The 14277-nt window shown below is 51.9% G+C and overlaps 1 protein-coding gene across 2 annotated transcripts; it reads left to right on the forward strand.

The window, feature by feature from the left end:
- Positions 1-9369: 9369 nt before the first annotated feature.
- Positions 9370-13584, forward strand: LOC132672060 (tubulin alpha-4A chain). 2 transcript variants are annotated; one of them, XM_078450858.2, is made up of 4 exons: positions 9370-9589; positions 11619-11841; positions 12155-12303; positions 12540-13584. In XM_078450858.2, exons 1-4 carry the CDS (start codon positions 9470-9472, stop codon positions 13509-13511), a joined length of 1464 nt encoding a protein of 487 aa, XP_078306984.1. In that variant the 5' UTR covers positions 9370-9469; the 3' UTR covers positions 13512-13584. The 2 variants fall into 2 exon arrangements, with proteins under 2 accessions (XP_078306984.1, XP_078306985.1); XM_078450859.2 differs by lacking the exon at positions 9370-9589 and adding an exon at positions 9684-9816.
- The last annotated feature ends 693 nt before the right edge of the window (positions 13585-14277 follow it).

Consider the following 14277-nt stretch of genomic DNA (forward strand, 5'->3'; position numbering starts at 1 on the left):
ATCTGAAGCAGACTCCAGGCACTGAGCTGTCAGCACAGAGCCTGACGCGGGCGGGGCTCGAATTCACAAACTATGAGATCGTGACCTGAGCCGAAGTCGGACATTTAACCGACTGAGCCACCCAGGTGCCCGTTCTCTGACTTTTTAAATATGATTTAACTTTTGATGATTTTTAAGATGACTGGGATTAATCCAAACATCATCACTACTTCTCTACCTGCCTTGAGCAAGAATCTTCACCTCTCTGTGGGTGTCCCCCTATCTCATGAATTGGGACAGTAATAAGAGCCCCCTCCTAGAATTACTATGGGGATTAAATGAAAGAATGCATACAAGTTGCTGGCTCATTTCATGACACATACGGGGGGGGGGACGGGCACCATACATGTTGGGTCCCCTACCAACTCCCACCCTCAGTCCCTGCTGTCTAGTAAGAGAAGGTAATGAATTAAGCTGGGATGTAGGGATTTAGGGACACAGGACTCACAGAAATCCGCACATCCAGGAGGGGGTGCTGACAGGGTTTACCAATTCCCTGGCAAGGCCAGCACCGGCTGCTGCAACTTTGAGCCTGCCCAGGCTCTGTCTACAAAGTCAGACACCATCTTGGCTCCCTTGACTGCTGGCCCACGCAAAGCAACTCTGACCTTTACTTGAGATGCTGGGAACGACGCCCCTTACTGTGGGGCAACAGGTTTGGGACAAAAAACTCAATCCCTGGAATCCCATAGACTTTGTGTCAAACCCCCTTCCCTCTATGAGCTCAGACAAGTTACTTCTCTTCAGCTGCTCTAAGCCCTTTCCTTGGATGTAAAAATAGTACGACCTCTTACCCGGCAGCCTTTTCATTATGTCATTTAGTCCCCCTACGCTAAGCATTAATTATGTGCCAGGCACTGTGCTAAGCGCTCAACATACACTATCTCATTTAATTTGCACAACAACCGCTGTAGGTAGGTACTATCTTTATGCCATTTTGCACATAAGGAAACTGACTCTCGGGGAGGTTAAGCGACTAGCTCTAGGTCATGAGCAAAACCCCTAACATTCAGAGTGGGGACAGTTTCGTTCCAACCATGCTCTTAACTGTTCTTCTACCCTTCCTGCTGGGGACCCTGGCAAAAGATATCAAAGAAGCCCCATGTACAGCCAGCTCTCCGTAAGTGGGAGCACCCTCCCTTTCCCCCCTCCTCCTCACTCTCTCTACTGAAATGAGGGGTCAGGTCAGATGCATCAGATGAACAGGGCCATGAGGATGTGTCCCAAGAGCTGCGAGGTGGGATTAGAGGCCAACAGTGAATCTGCTGTGATACTTCAGGTTTCTGGAAAAGTGCCTACACTTTCTGCTCCAGTCTTGCTTACCCCACACTCCCTACCCCTAAATTTGGAGCCCCGCAGCAGCCCAGCTCCTGAATAGAGGCTTAGAGACATGTCCTCCACCCTTCATGTGCTCTCACATACCAACACACCTGGGGGACCACACTCACATCTGGAAGTCTCTTTCCCTCTCTCCACCTCACCTGCCCCCACACTGTGGCCAGGCAAACCTGGCCTCACCAAGGGAACCTCACATCACCCACCTGGGTCCACTAGGACCCTCACTTGCATGCCCAGCCCCCTACCCCTGCTCACCATGCTGCCTGGCTGGGGGCTGGCTAGGGTTGTCTGTCTGTCTGCTGCTTGATGGGAAGCAGATGTGGGTCTGTGAGAGATCCACTGCCAGACCCACCGGCTTCTTTATGGTCTCTGGTCGGCTCTCAGGGGGTATGTTACAAACGGCCCCAGGAGGGCAGGAGGGCCCCAGGAGGGTAACCGTTGACTTGGTTACCAAGCGCTGGGCATGGGCTCAAACAGGGCAGCAAGGTGAGGGGGTGAGCAGAGGAGGGGTTCAGCTGGTCACCCCACACAGGTACCCAGGCCCCCGGGTACACAGTGTCTGCTGGTCAGTCACACAGTCCCATTTCCTGGTGGCTCAGCTGGCTGGCACAGGTGGGAGAGGATTCAGAAATCAACCCCCCTGAGCTCTAGCAGCACTGCCACCCCTGGGGTGGGTGAAGGCAGGAAGTGGAATGTGGGTGGGGCTAAAAAGAGTGCACTGAACCAGAAATAATGAGTCCTAGGGCCAGAGATCAAGCCTCAGGGCCTTCTGGTGGAAACTTGGAATGTTTTAGGACAGAGGGAAGGAGAGCTCAGTCTTAGGGCCATCTCTAGCATTTAACATCTTCTTCCGCCTCAGTTTTCCCATCTGTAGAATGGGGAGAGGTAGTGTTGTAAGGATGAAACAAGACAAACTTTCTTAAGTGCTTAGTCTAGAAATGCTGTTCTCCTCCCCAGGGAAAGCAAAAGGAGGAAGGAGCAGGGGCTCAGGGCTACTTGTCAGGCTCTCTCCCTATTCCAGACAAGTTGCTGCAGGCCTTGCCTGGCCTCATTCCCTCCCCCCCCCCCCCCCCCCTCCGCTGGAGTCTCCCTGTGGCCTCAGGCAGAACTTACGAAATACACATGCTAATCTCTCACCTTTGTATGCTGCTTTGTGGCTCTTAAGGTAGCTTCACCCCTTATCTCCTTTGAGTCCCTCCACAGCTCTATGAGGTAAGGGAGGTGGGCCCCCCATTCCCCTGATGAAGAAAAGGAAATGGAAGCCTCTTCCCTCTTGCCCAAGGTCACATGGGGGTTAATTAGTGGTGGAATTAAAATTCATCTGTGACTCAGGCTCACTGCTTCTTCCCTTTCCACAAGGCAGAGTTTTCACTGTCCCTCATCCCCCTCCTGTGTCTTTATTGCCTTCCTTTCCATCTTAAGTTCCACAGTCAGTCAGGAGCACTCCCTTACCTCCCCCAGCTTCAGCATCCTCGTTGGACTAAACCACAACCCTGGTTCTTCACCAACTCTGTGCCTGTACTGACCCAGCTAAACAGCGGCTGCAGAAAAACCCAGAACCAGACTTCAAACGTATGACCACTAACCTCAAATGGACTCTAATGCTGCCTGGAAACCACACTGTGTCTCTGCAGTCATTCTTTCAATTAGCAACCATGGCCAAGAATAGGAATGCCAGATTTCGCGAATTAAAGAATTTTATCTTGCAACTTTATCCACGAAGCAGTTGCCAGTGTGAAATTTCAGTCACTGTGGCAAACGGTGGGGGAGTTATTTTGAGGTGGGGGCTTTTTCAGAGTCCTTCTCACCACCGTATGCCAGGGAGTGACACAATATCAAGATAGCTAACTCTGGTTTTGGCTGTGGACTGCAGTCTTCTCTCTGCCACCTGGAATTAAGAGGCCAAGATCCCCAGAAAGAAGACGCAGCCAGCCAACACTGCAAATGTAAGCAAGCTCTGCCTACTCTGGGTTGATCCATGAAGCCATAGACCTCAGGAATTATTATCCAGAAGGAGGGATTTGGGGCCCAGAGGGCCCACTGGGCCCCAAATTCTCTTGTCGAACACTTCAGCTTCCCAACTGGCTTTCAAAGTCGGGCATCTCAAGAGTCAACATAAGTGTCACCAACTCTGGAAAGAAAACTGTCCTAAAGGTAGGCCGGGGAAAAGGGTCTTAGGTACAACAGACTGAAGAGACTGAGATTTTTAATTATACTAATGTATCTGAGTTATAAAATGAGAAGCAATCCCTATCTTAATTTCTTCAACAAGTATTTAGGTTTTTAACTTAAGCATGTGGGTAGAAGACTTGAAAACCTAGGACAGAAGCAGGTTTGGCAGGGAGCAGGGTGAGGGTAGGACATCGAGAGTTCTACTTTGAATGTGTTCCGTTGGAGATGTCTAACAGGCTTTCAAGTGGTAATGTAAAAAAAATAAAATAAAATAAAACAAATAAGCACCTGAGTCTGAAATTCAACGTAAGTTACGTTGGAGATGTCTAACAGGCTTTCAAGTGGTAATGTAAAAAATAAATAAATAAATAAATAAAATAAATAAGCACCTGAGTCTGAAATTCAGAGTCTGAAATGAATGTATAAATTTGAGAATTATCAGCTCATGGGTGGTATTTCTTTCTATTCTATTCTTTCTCTATGGTTTGGGAATGTATATACTCTAGTTCTATTCCTTTTTGAATAGCCTTAAAATGTTACAGTAACTTTTTATTAAGGACACTCAAATACACCTGAAAGTTGAGATAATATAATAAAAGCCCATATTCACATCATCTACCTTCAATAATTGCTCCTTCAGGAAGAAAAACAAATGAAGAAAAGAGAGAGCCTGGGACTGAGCTGTGGGAAACACCTGTTAGGGGTAAGCCATCAGAGGCCATCAAGAAGGACAGGCCAGGGAAAAATCAGGAGAGGGGCATGTCACTGAAGCCAAGAAGAAAGTGCTTCAAGGAGAAAGGAAGGATCGACGGTCTCGAACGCTGGTGAGAGGCTGAGAAAGATGTAGAAACATGACCTTTGGCTTTGGTCAGTTGGAAGTTACTAGGGATTTTGGCAAGAACATCTCAGTAAAGCACGTGAACCAGTGGACAGTGAAAAGGAGAGAAGACATGGAGATATCCCCTTTGGAAAGATTGTGCTGTGGGCAGCCAATAGATGCTCCAGTGTGAAGAAAATGGAAGGATGTGCACTAAGGCTCAGTTCCATCTTTTCCAGATGGAATTGGCGGAGATATTTTAAACTTTGAGGACCTTGCTGCACTGCTCCAAGATGGAGGTGAGACTCTGGGAAGGGGTTAGAAAAGATGGACCTAACAATGGGCAGGGGAAGAGGAAGAGAGATCCAAAGAGAGAGTGGTCTGCTGGACACCTTTGTAGGGTAGATGGACAAAGCGGTGATTCAACTGGAAAAATGAAGTGCCTGGTATCATCTGTTGGATTCTGTACATGTATGTGAATGTCTAAGTTTTCAATCTAGTAATACAGATTATTACCTGTACACCCACCCAGACATTATGGCCCTAATTCAGGAGATACATACATACTCACAGTCATGTGCACATGTGCATGAACGTCTACACACACACACACACACAGAGTCAGAAGCAGAATCTATATTCCACTAACATGCCTTGGACATTTCTCCCAGCAGCCTTGTCTTCTCCATTTTCCCTGCCAAAAGGCCTACTCAGGGGTTGTAAACTCCTTGCTACAAGAGCCAGGATAACATAAATATGTTACAGTTGAGCATATGATGGTAAACGGTGGACTGGGTGATTTGAAGCAGCTTGCTGTCCATCCTAAGAAGGTGGCCACCGCCCAGCTCCATTTGTTGCCCTACTTGTTTCCTACTGCTGTTGTAACAAATTGCTACAAACTTAGTAGCTTAACATAATACAAATGTATTATCTTACAGTTCTGGAGATCAGAAGTCCAAAATAGGTCTTATGGGGATTGCAATATTGTGATTTATAAAAATATATATTTGGTTATTCAGATGACCAAAATATATTCCTCATATATGTTTGGTCTTTGTCTAGGATTCCTGACTCACAGCTCCTAAAACCCTTGGAATTTCTTAAGTGTTCAGAGGGATAAAGGTGTCTTTTGTTATGGTAATGAGATGACTTTGGGGAAAGCACCTAAGGTTGGGGGCTGGTTGCCAGGGATCCAACCACTTGTTAAAGAGCTGGAACTTTCAGTCCCCTTTCCACCTCCCCAGAGGGGAGAGGGGCTGGAGATTGAGTGCAAACACTAATGGTCAATGATTCCATCAACCATGCTTATGTAATGAAGCCTCCATACAAATCCAAAGGGATGGGGTTTGGAGAGCTTCCAGGTTGGTGAACACATGGAAGTCCTGGGAGAGTGGCATGCCTGGAAAGGGCATGGAAACTCCTGGTCTTTTCCCCATACCTTGCCTTATGCATCTCCTTCATTTGGCCATTCCTGATTTATATCCTTTTATAACAGACGAATGATACAGTAAGTGAAATGTCTCTCTGAGCTCTGTTAGCCATTCTAGAAAATTAATTGAACCCAAGAGGAGCTCATGGAAACCTCTAATTTATAGCCAGTGGGTCAGAAGCCCAGCTAACAACAAGGGTGCTGGAGGTGCAGTCGTGTAGGACCAAACCCTCTACATGTAGAATCTGATGCTATCTCTGGGTAGATGGTGCCAGAATGAGTTGAATTCTTAAGGCACCCTGCTGGTGTCTGAGAATTGTTTGGTGCTGTATGGGGAAGCCCTCCCCATCCCCACCCCCACTGGAATTAATACCAGAACCTATTTAGGTATAAAAAGGTGTTGGCAGAGTTGCCCTCCTTCTAGAGATTCTAGAGGAGAATCTGTTCCTTGCTTTTTCCTTGTTCTACAGGCTGCCATATTCCTTGACTCATGGCTTCCTTCCATCTTGAAAGCCAACAATCACATCACTTTGACCTCTGATCCTGACCTCTCCTTCCCTGACTCTGACCCCCCTCTTCCACTTATAAAGAGCTTTGTGACAGGGCGTCTGGGTGGCTCAGTTGGTTAAGTGTCTGACTTCAGCTCAGGTCATGATGTCACAGTCTGTGAGTTCAAGCCCTGCACGGGGCTCTGTGCTGACAGCTCAGATCTGGAGCCTGCCTCTGATTCTATCTCTCCCTCTCTCTCTGCCCCTCCCCCACTCATTCTCTGCCTCTCTCTGTCTCTCAAAAATGAATAAACATTAAAAAAAAATTTTTTAAGATCTTTGTGATTATATTGGGCCCACCCAGAAAATCTAGAATAATCTCAAGATCTTTACCTGAATCACATTTGCAGTTCTTTGCTACATAAGGTAATATAGTCACAGGTTCCAGGTATTACAATGTGGACATCTTTGGGGGACTATTATTCTGCCTATCTCAGTTGCTATATAGGAATGCAGGCCTGATACAGCCAGATCTTCCAATTCTTTTCAAGATAAGCTAGACATCTGGATTTTTATACGACTGTGCAGAAAGAGTTAACACAGCAGGTTGAGACTGCTCCTTAGAAAGGTCTGCTTGTGGGGCATCTGAGTGGCTCAGTGGGTTAAGCCTCCTACTCTCAATTTTGGCTCAGGTCATCAGGTCATGATTTCACGGTTCATGAGTTCGAGCCCTGCGTCAGCAAGGAGCCTGCTTGGGATTCTTGCTTTCCCTCTCTCTCTCTGTACACTCCCTGCCCCAGGAAGTAAGTAAGTAAGTAATAAACAAATAAGTAACTTGTAAACTTGGCTTTGGCTGGTGTCTGGGAACTTGGCTCTTTAGAGTGCTCCCAGTCGATGATGGTCTGATCAGGATGGTTCGCTGAGCCTAGACAGTGTGTAAAGAACATGGCTGATACTGAACAACTGCTTTCCTTCTAGGAGTCTGGAATTTTGGTACGTGCAAAGCAGAGGCGTCTCTGTGACCAGCCCTCACCATAAACCTTGATTGCTGAGTCTCTAACAGGCTTCCTTGGGCAGAAACACTGCAGGAAAATGTTGCTCTGTTTTCATCTTGGAGAAAGAACATGCTGCGTGAGCCCTCCTGGGAGGGAGAGGGTATAGGTTCCTTCAGATTCCACTTGTGTCTTTTCCCCTCCTAATCCAGCTGTGTAGCCTTCCTACATCACTGTTGTTGGTTGACCTTAGCTGGGAGTACAACTTGATGTCCTGAGTCCTGTGAGTCCTTCTAGTAAATCTCCTGACATGGGGATGGTCTTGGGGATGCTCCAACACAAAGACAATTCCTGATTTTTCTCATATTCTAAATGCTACGAGGATTAACACCGTGAGGACCAGACAAAACAATTCTGAGAGGGAACTTGGCCTCCAGACTGCCAGTTTGAAACTTCTGGCTTCTTAAGAATTCTACCCTAGTTTCACTCCCATCTCTGAAGTGAAGCAACTCCTCTGACACACATTTAACAAATGCTTACCCCCATGACATCCTAGGAACCAGGGACACAAAGATGAATAAAGAAGATACAATCCTTACCTGGAATGAGTTTACAACCTGGAAGACAGACATGTACACGAATAACTGCAGCATGATATGCTATGCGCACTAAAGTAAATGAATAAGATGCTCTAAGAATCCAGATAGCCGTTTCCACTGCACTTTGCTGTGTATGTACACATCCCTAAATTCATCTGGTCGGTCCTCACGATCTGAAGTTGTTATCCCTGTTTCACAAAGGAAGAACCTGAACGTGAAGGTCAAAGAAGTTTAGGGTGTTGCCTAAGAGAGCTCAGGTCTTTCACAATACTCACTCTGCTGGGGTGGGGGTGCGCAAGAGAAAAGGAGGGTCAGGGAAGGTCTGAAGGAGACCATACGTTCTGTAATCACCAAGGGTCTCCGTAGAGACAATGAGCCGGTTTCTCAAAGCAGCCTCACTATATCCCCTTGCCACTTTTCATTTTTATGAATGAGCCTTGGTGGCAAGTCTATCGGGAAAAGAGACCTGGTCATACTTGACTGTGTTCCCTTCCATGCTTTTCCTAAGTAAGGTGCCAATTAGCTATTTTGTAGGTAGGAAGTTGCCATTGCTAGTTTTTTATCCTACTGTGCTGTCCCGTCAGACAGCTCTGGCCCTAAGGAAACACTGTGGTAGGTGAGGCAGGTCAATCTCTTCCAAACGATTAGCCTGAGAGGCAGGTTCCTTCTGGACATTCCAATGGGCACAGGGGACATTTCCTGATGATTTCCCCAGTGAAGGGAGACAGCTAGAGAATGTATGGCATGTAAGGGAAAGCAGAAGTAGATCGAAAAGCCCATTCCCACAAGAAATGGAGATGGAATGGGGGAAGAAGGAATAGCTTCCGTGGAGGCCTCTGCCTGAGCGTTAAAGGCGTTAAGACGCAGGTCACAGATCCTGGCCATGGCCTAGGAACAGGAGAAGATGGGAAAGTCGAAATCAGGCACCATATCAAAATCTCCATTTTCTTTTTTCCTCTTCAGAGTCAACAAACATTTTGATTCCTCACAATAACGCCGTCAGCGCGGAATCAGCGTCTCCTTTTCGCCAATGAATACGCCAAGGACTCGGTGAGGTGAGGTCACCTGCCCAAGGTCACACAGGGCAGTCAGGACAGGAATCCACGTCCAGAGCTCCGGCGTTCTGAAGCTCCGTCTTCAGTCCAGAGCTCCGGCGGTTCTGGCCGCAGGGAAGCGGGCAGGTGGCGGTGGAGAGGGCTCACTAATAGTGACGGCGCTGATGACGGGGCCACAGACCGGAGGCCAGCCGGCGAGCCGCGGCAGATTCCTGGGGTCGGCCCTCGCAGGCAGGCTGCGGGGGTTGGCTCCGTGGGGTACTCTAAGGGATCCGCACCCTGGGGCTCAGGCTGTGCAGCTCTTGGTCCTCGGCCGCCCACGGGCGTTGGCGAAGGCCAGCCGTCCAGGCCGAGGACCAGCAGGCCGTGTGCAGCTGCAAAGGGTTCCCCCGGGACTGGCCGGAGCCTCCGGGGAGGCGGGGCGGGGAGGGCACGGGCGAAGTCTGGCTGCAGCCACCTCGCAAGGACAGCCTGTACAGCACCCGGCCTAAGTCAGGACACCTGGGCGATGGGCGCCCGCATGACTCAGGTGCTGGCGAGATGCGCCCTGGCACCATGCCCTGCGTCCCTGCAGCGGAGATCCGGAGCCCAGAGTGTCGGCTCAAGACCTCGAGCGAAGGGTTAAAGCCCGGGTCGCCACTCCTAACCCTGGCGAGACAGGTGAGACCAAGACCGGGAAGGGGGAGGGGACCCTCCCTGGCCCCACCCCTCGAGGCCGCTTACCCTTCGGGGGCGTGGCCTCCGGGCCGCACAGCCCTAGTGGGTGAGCGCAGTGCGCGGGCCCCGCCCCCCGCCTATAAGAGCGGTGCGGCACTGCAGCTAGCGCAGTTCTCACCGAGACCCGTCACCCGGACTCTACGTGAGACCCACCGCCCGGACTCACCATGGTGAGTGCGGCCCCGCCGCGATCGCGCCAGTCCCCTTATTGCCCTTCTCCTCCTTGGGGGCCCCCCCTCCCGGGATGCTCCGGACCCTCCATCCGGCGTTCCGGGGCTCGAGGAGGTGCGAGGGTTTGTGCATTCCCCCACCCCCACTGTCTTGGTGACTTTGACCGAGTCGTGCTGTCCACTTTTGGAGGCTGGGGAAGAGGGGTGGAGTGGAGTGGGATTCTTCGCTAGCCGAGAGGCTGAGAGGAGCCCTTCTGGAAATCGCCTCCTGCTCCACCAAGCATTTGTGCCCTAACCCTCCTGGGGGGAGTCGCAGTCCCGCTCCCTGCCCTTTCCGCGGATGAGAGAGACCCCCTGGGCTGCCCTCCGCCTCTGGCCTCCCCCCACCGCGACCCCCGCTCCCCGGAACTGAACGAACACGTGCTTAGCACAAGAAGGTGGTAGGGGGTCAGATTACTTGGTTCAGCATCCCCTTTTCCTCCGACTGTGTGTGCATCCCTCCTACCCACAGCCCTCCCCCCCCCCCCGTGACTCAGCACCCCGCTTCTGAGCCAAGGAGGGGTGGCAGGAATGGGGTTCGGCCTCATGAGGCGAGTCGGCCCCTCTCCTGCCCGAGCCCAGTGAACGGACGGGCAGAGACAGCTGGCGCTGAGCGAGAGCGCGGGCCCAGGCCAGGTTGGGGGGAGGGGAAAGAGGTGTGTGTAGGGGGGTGGTATTTATAGTCCGGGAACGGGGGCCGAAATCCAATCTTCGCTTTCGGCTGGGATGTAACTGGAAAGAATCTAGAAGGGGGGCGATTGCGGGACCGGGGGTGCAGGATGGCGCTCACCCTGCGCAGGGCAAGGCGGGTTACCTCTGGGGCCTCACCGCAGGTTCCGCTTCCTTTTCTGGGTGTTTGGAAACCGTCACCCCGCCATTTCGGTGTTGGGAAGGGAGGCTGCGCGGGCCCTGCGCCGCACCACTTTGGCTCTTTAGGGGTTAATTTCAGACTGGCAGGGATGAGCCTAAGGCAGCCGGTGCCCCAGTGCCCACAACCCTTATTGCCCGCGCCTGCCATCTGCACCCTCTGCTATTTCCGTGAGGGCTGCGCGGTGGATGAAGGTGGTGAAGACACCCAGAGTGTGGGGGTGGAGGTGGGGAGAGGAGCCAGCTGGGATTGATCTCCAGAGCCAGATGGGATTTAAAGGTGTTGGAGAGGATACCCTGACGGTCAGTGTGGTCAGTTGATGCCAGACTCGAGGTCTGAGACACCTCTGCAGCCCACAGGAAAGAAAGGGGGAGAGGGTTATATGAAATTCTAGCTGCTCATCCTCAAAGAATTAGTCAAGTTGGGGGGCTTCTAGCTATAAACTCATGGCCCTGGAAAACCTGTCCTTTCTCAGGTTCTTGAGAAAGGTAGCTTTGGGAGTATAAATCTGAAAATGGCTGGAAAGTCGCTTGTCCTTGCTCAGAGTCATTGCAGTATCTGCCTGCTTTTCATGTGCACTTACCCTCTCTGTCCTCCCTGAGGGTCTTCTGAGTGTGGCGGGGTCATGTGGAGCCACAGCTCTTACTTGACAAGGTCCTCACAGGGAAGTAGACTGAAGGGATTGGTTTGCCCTACTGGGTGCCCCCAGTTGTTAAGTCCTATGTGGGGCAGCCTGGGCAGGCTGCCAGCCTCTTCCCACTTCTGCTCAGCCCCAGGCGTCCACTTTGGCCAACTGAAGCATCCTGGCTGGTAGGTGATAGGGTGGGAGAGAAGCTCATGAGGTGAGGGCTGTAGATGTGGGGCTTATGCTGTGTTCCCTCTCTTTATACCTCAGCGTGAATGCATCTCAGTTCATGTGGGGCAAGCAGGTGTCCAGATGGGCAATGCCTGTTGGGAGCTCTACTGCCTGGAACATGGGATTCAGCCTGATGGGCAGATGCCCAGTGATAAGACCATCGGTGGAGGGGACGACTCCTTTACCACCTTCTTCTGTGAAACCGGTGCTGGAAAGCATGTGCCACGGGCAGTGTTTGTGGATCTGGAGCCCACTGTGATTGGTGAGAGGAAGATGGGGTGGAATTGAGGGGAGCAGAGAGGGACTCTAAGCTTCTCTCTGGCGAGATGGTATCTAGACCTGGCTTTCCTGGCCCTGCAAACTCTTTGTGCCATCTTTGAAGCTGAAGAAGGCGGGCTGATTGCAGGCCAGGCTGGGTGGTGGGTGTGGGTTTCTCTCACAGGCTGGTATCACAGGCTTACAGAAGGATGAGCTTTTCCATACATCTGACCGCAGCTACCACACTGGGGGAGGGAGGTCCCTGCTGAGCACAGCCTTGTGGTTTGTGACCTAACGATGTGTTTGTGCCCTTCCAGATGAGATCCGAAATGGCCCATACCGGCAGCTCTTCCACCCAGAGCAGCTCATCACTGGGAAGGAGGATGCCGCCAACAACTATGCCCGTGGTCACTATACCATTGGCAAGGAGATCATTGACCCCGTACTGGACCGGATCCGCAAGCTGGTGAGAATTTGGGATGGAAGGGAGGGAGCTTTCAGACAATGCTAATGGTCAGGAACGTCTTTTTTCAGGATCCATTTCAGGGGGTCGTCTCTAATTGTATGTGTTCCAGAGCATGTTCCAGACTCTGGGTCTCTGCCCTGACTCCTGAGAGATTTTAGGCTTTTGTGGAGCCAGAAGGTAGAGTTTCTCAGGCCCCTCACCCACCTACATTGCTGTTTCTCTTTCCTGCCTTTCAGTCTGACCAGTGCACAGGACTTCAGGGCTTCCTGGTGTTCCACAGCTTCGGAGGGGGCACCGGCTCAGGCTTCACCTCACTCCTGATGGAGCGGCTCTCGGTTGACTACGGCAAGAAATCCAAGCTGGAGTTCTCCATCTACCCCGCCCCCCAGGTGTCCACGGCCGTGGTGGAGCCCTACAACTCCATCCTGACCACCCACACCACCCTGGAGCACTCGGACTGTGCCTTCATGGTGGACAACGAGGCCATCTATGACATCTGCCGCCGCAACCTGGACATCGAGCGCCCCACCTACACCAACCTCAACCGGCTCATCAGCCAGATCGTCTCGTCCATCACGGCTTCCCTGCGCTTCGACGGGGCCCTCAACGTGGACCTGACGGAGTTCCAGACCAACCTGGTGCCCTACCCTCGCATCCACTTCCCCCTGGCCACCTATGCACCGGTCATCTCTGCAGAGAAGGCCTACCACGAGCAGCTGTCCGTGGCAGAGATCACCAATGCCTGCTTCGAGCCTGCCAACCAGATGGTGAAGTGCGATCCCCGTCACGGCAAGTACATGGCCTGCTGCCTGCTGTACCGCGGAGACGTGGTGCCCAAGGACGTCAACGCCGCCATCGCCGCCATCAAGACCAAGCGCAGCATTCAGTTCGTGGACTGGTGCCCCACGGGCTTCAAGGTTGGTATCAACTACCAGCCACCCACCGTGGTGCCCGGGGGTGACCTGGCCAAGGTGCAGCGTGCCGTGTGCATGCTGAGCAACACGACCGCCATCGCGGAGGCCTGGGCCCGCCTGGACCACAAGTTCGACCTGATGTATGCCAAGAGGGCCTTTGTGCACTGGTACGTGGGCGAGGGCATGGAGGAGGGGGAGTTCTCTGAGGCCCGGGAGGATATGGCTGCCCTGGAGAAGGATTACGAGGAGGTGGGCATCGACTCCTATGAGGACGAGGATGAGGGAGAAGAATAGAACAGCTGCCTGGAGCCCATTCACTATGTTTATTGCAAAATCCTTTCGAAATAAACAGTCTCCTTGCACGGTTTCTTGTCCCCTCTGTGAGTGCTTGAGCTTCTGCTGCCTTCCTCTCTGTGCTGCTGCCGCTGCCACTGCTTCACTGCTTCTGCTGCCGCCCTCATTCTTTGCTGCCCATGACCCCTTTCCCTTCCATGGCTGAAGGTGAGATCTGCCAAGGGGTCCTTGCCAGGCCCAGGAAACGTGACCTCAGGGACCTTGATGTAAGATCCCAGGGGCGCCCAGGAGAGTAGAGAGGAAAGGAGGACTGAATCCCGGACCTGTCTGTCCAGCCACAAGCTGTTGAAAAGATACGAGTTCTCATTTCCTTTCCAAGTAGAAGTTTAAATCCAGCAGTTTCTGTATTTGAGTTAGACTGCTACCCTATTCTTCCTGCTGCTTCTGCATTCACTGACTCTGGAAGCTTGGCCCAGGCACCTCTGTGCGTGATGAGGGCTTGGGAGCGGGGCCGGGCTGGCCCACAATTCCTGGGCACGGAGCCTAGTCATAAGCTTGGGGGATGGGAGGGGACAAGGGCGATCTCCTTGAGTTGTGTCACTGCACCTCCGAGCAGCTTTGCACAGCTGAGTGTCTCTCTTGCTGCATTGCTGGGGCCTAGGGCTGTGCCATTAAAAGTCAGGTCATCTCTTCTCTGTTTGTGCTCTCTTTCTGGCCTCAGCCTCTATGCTAGCTGGGGGGAGCCTCCTGCCAGGGCCCTGGAGAA

Source organism: Panthera onca, chromosome C1 (assembly GCF_046562875.1).
Source record: "Panthera onca isolate mPanOnc1 chromosome C1, mPanOnc1 haplotype 2, whole genome shotgun sequence".
NCBI lineage: Eukaryota > Metazoa > Chordata > Mammalia > Carnivora > Felidae > Panthera > Panthera onca.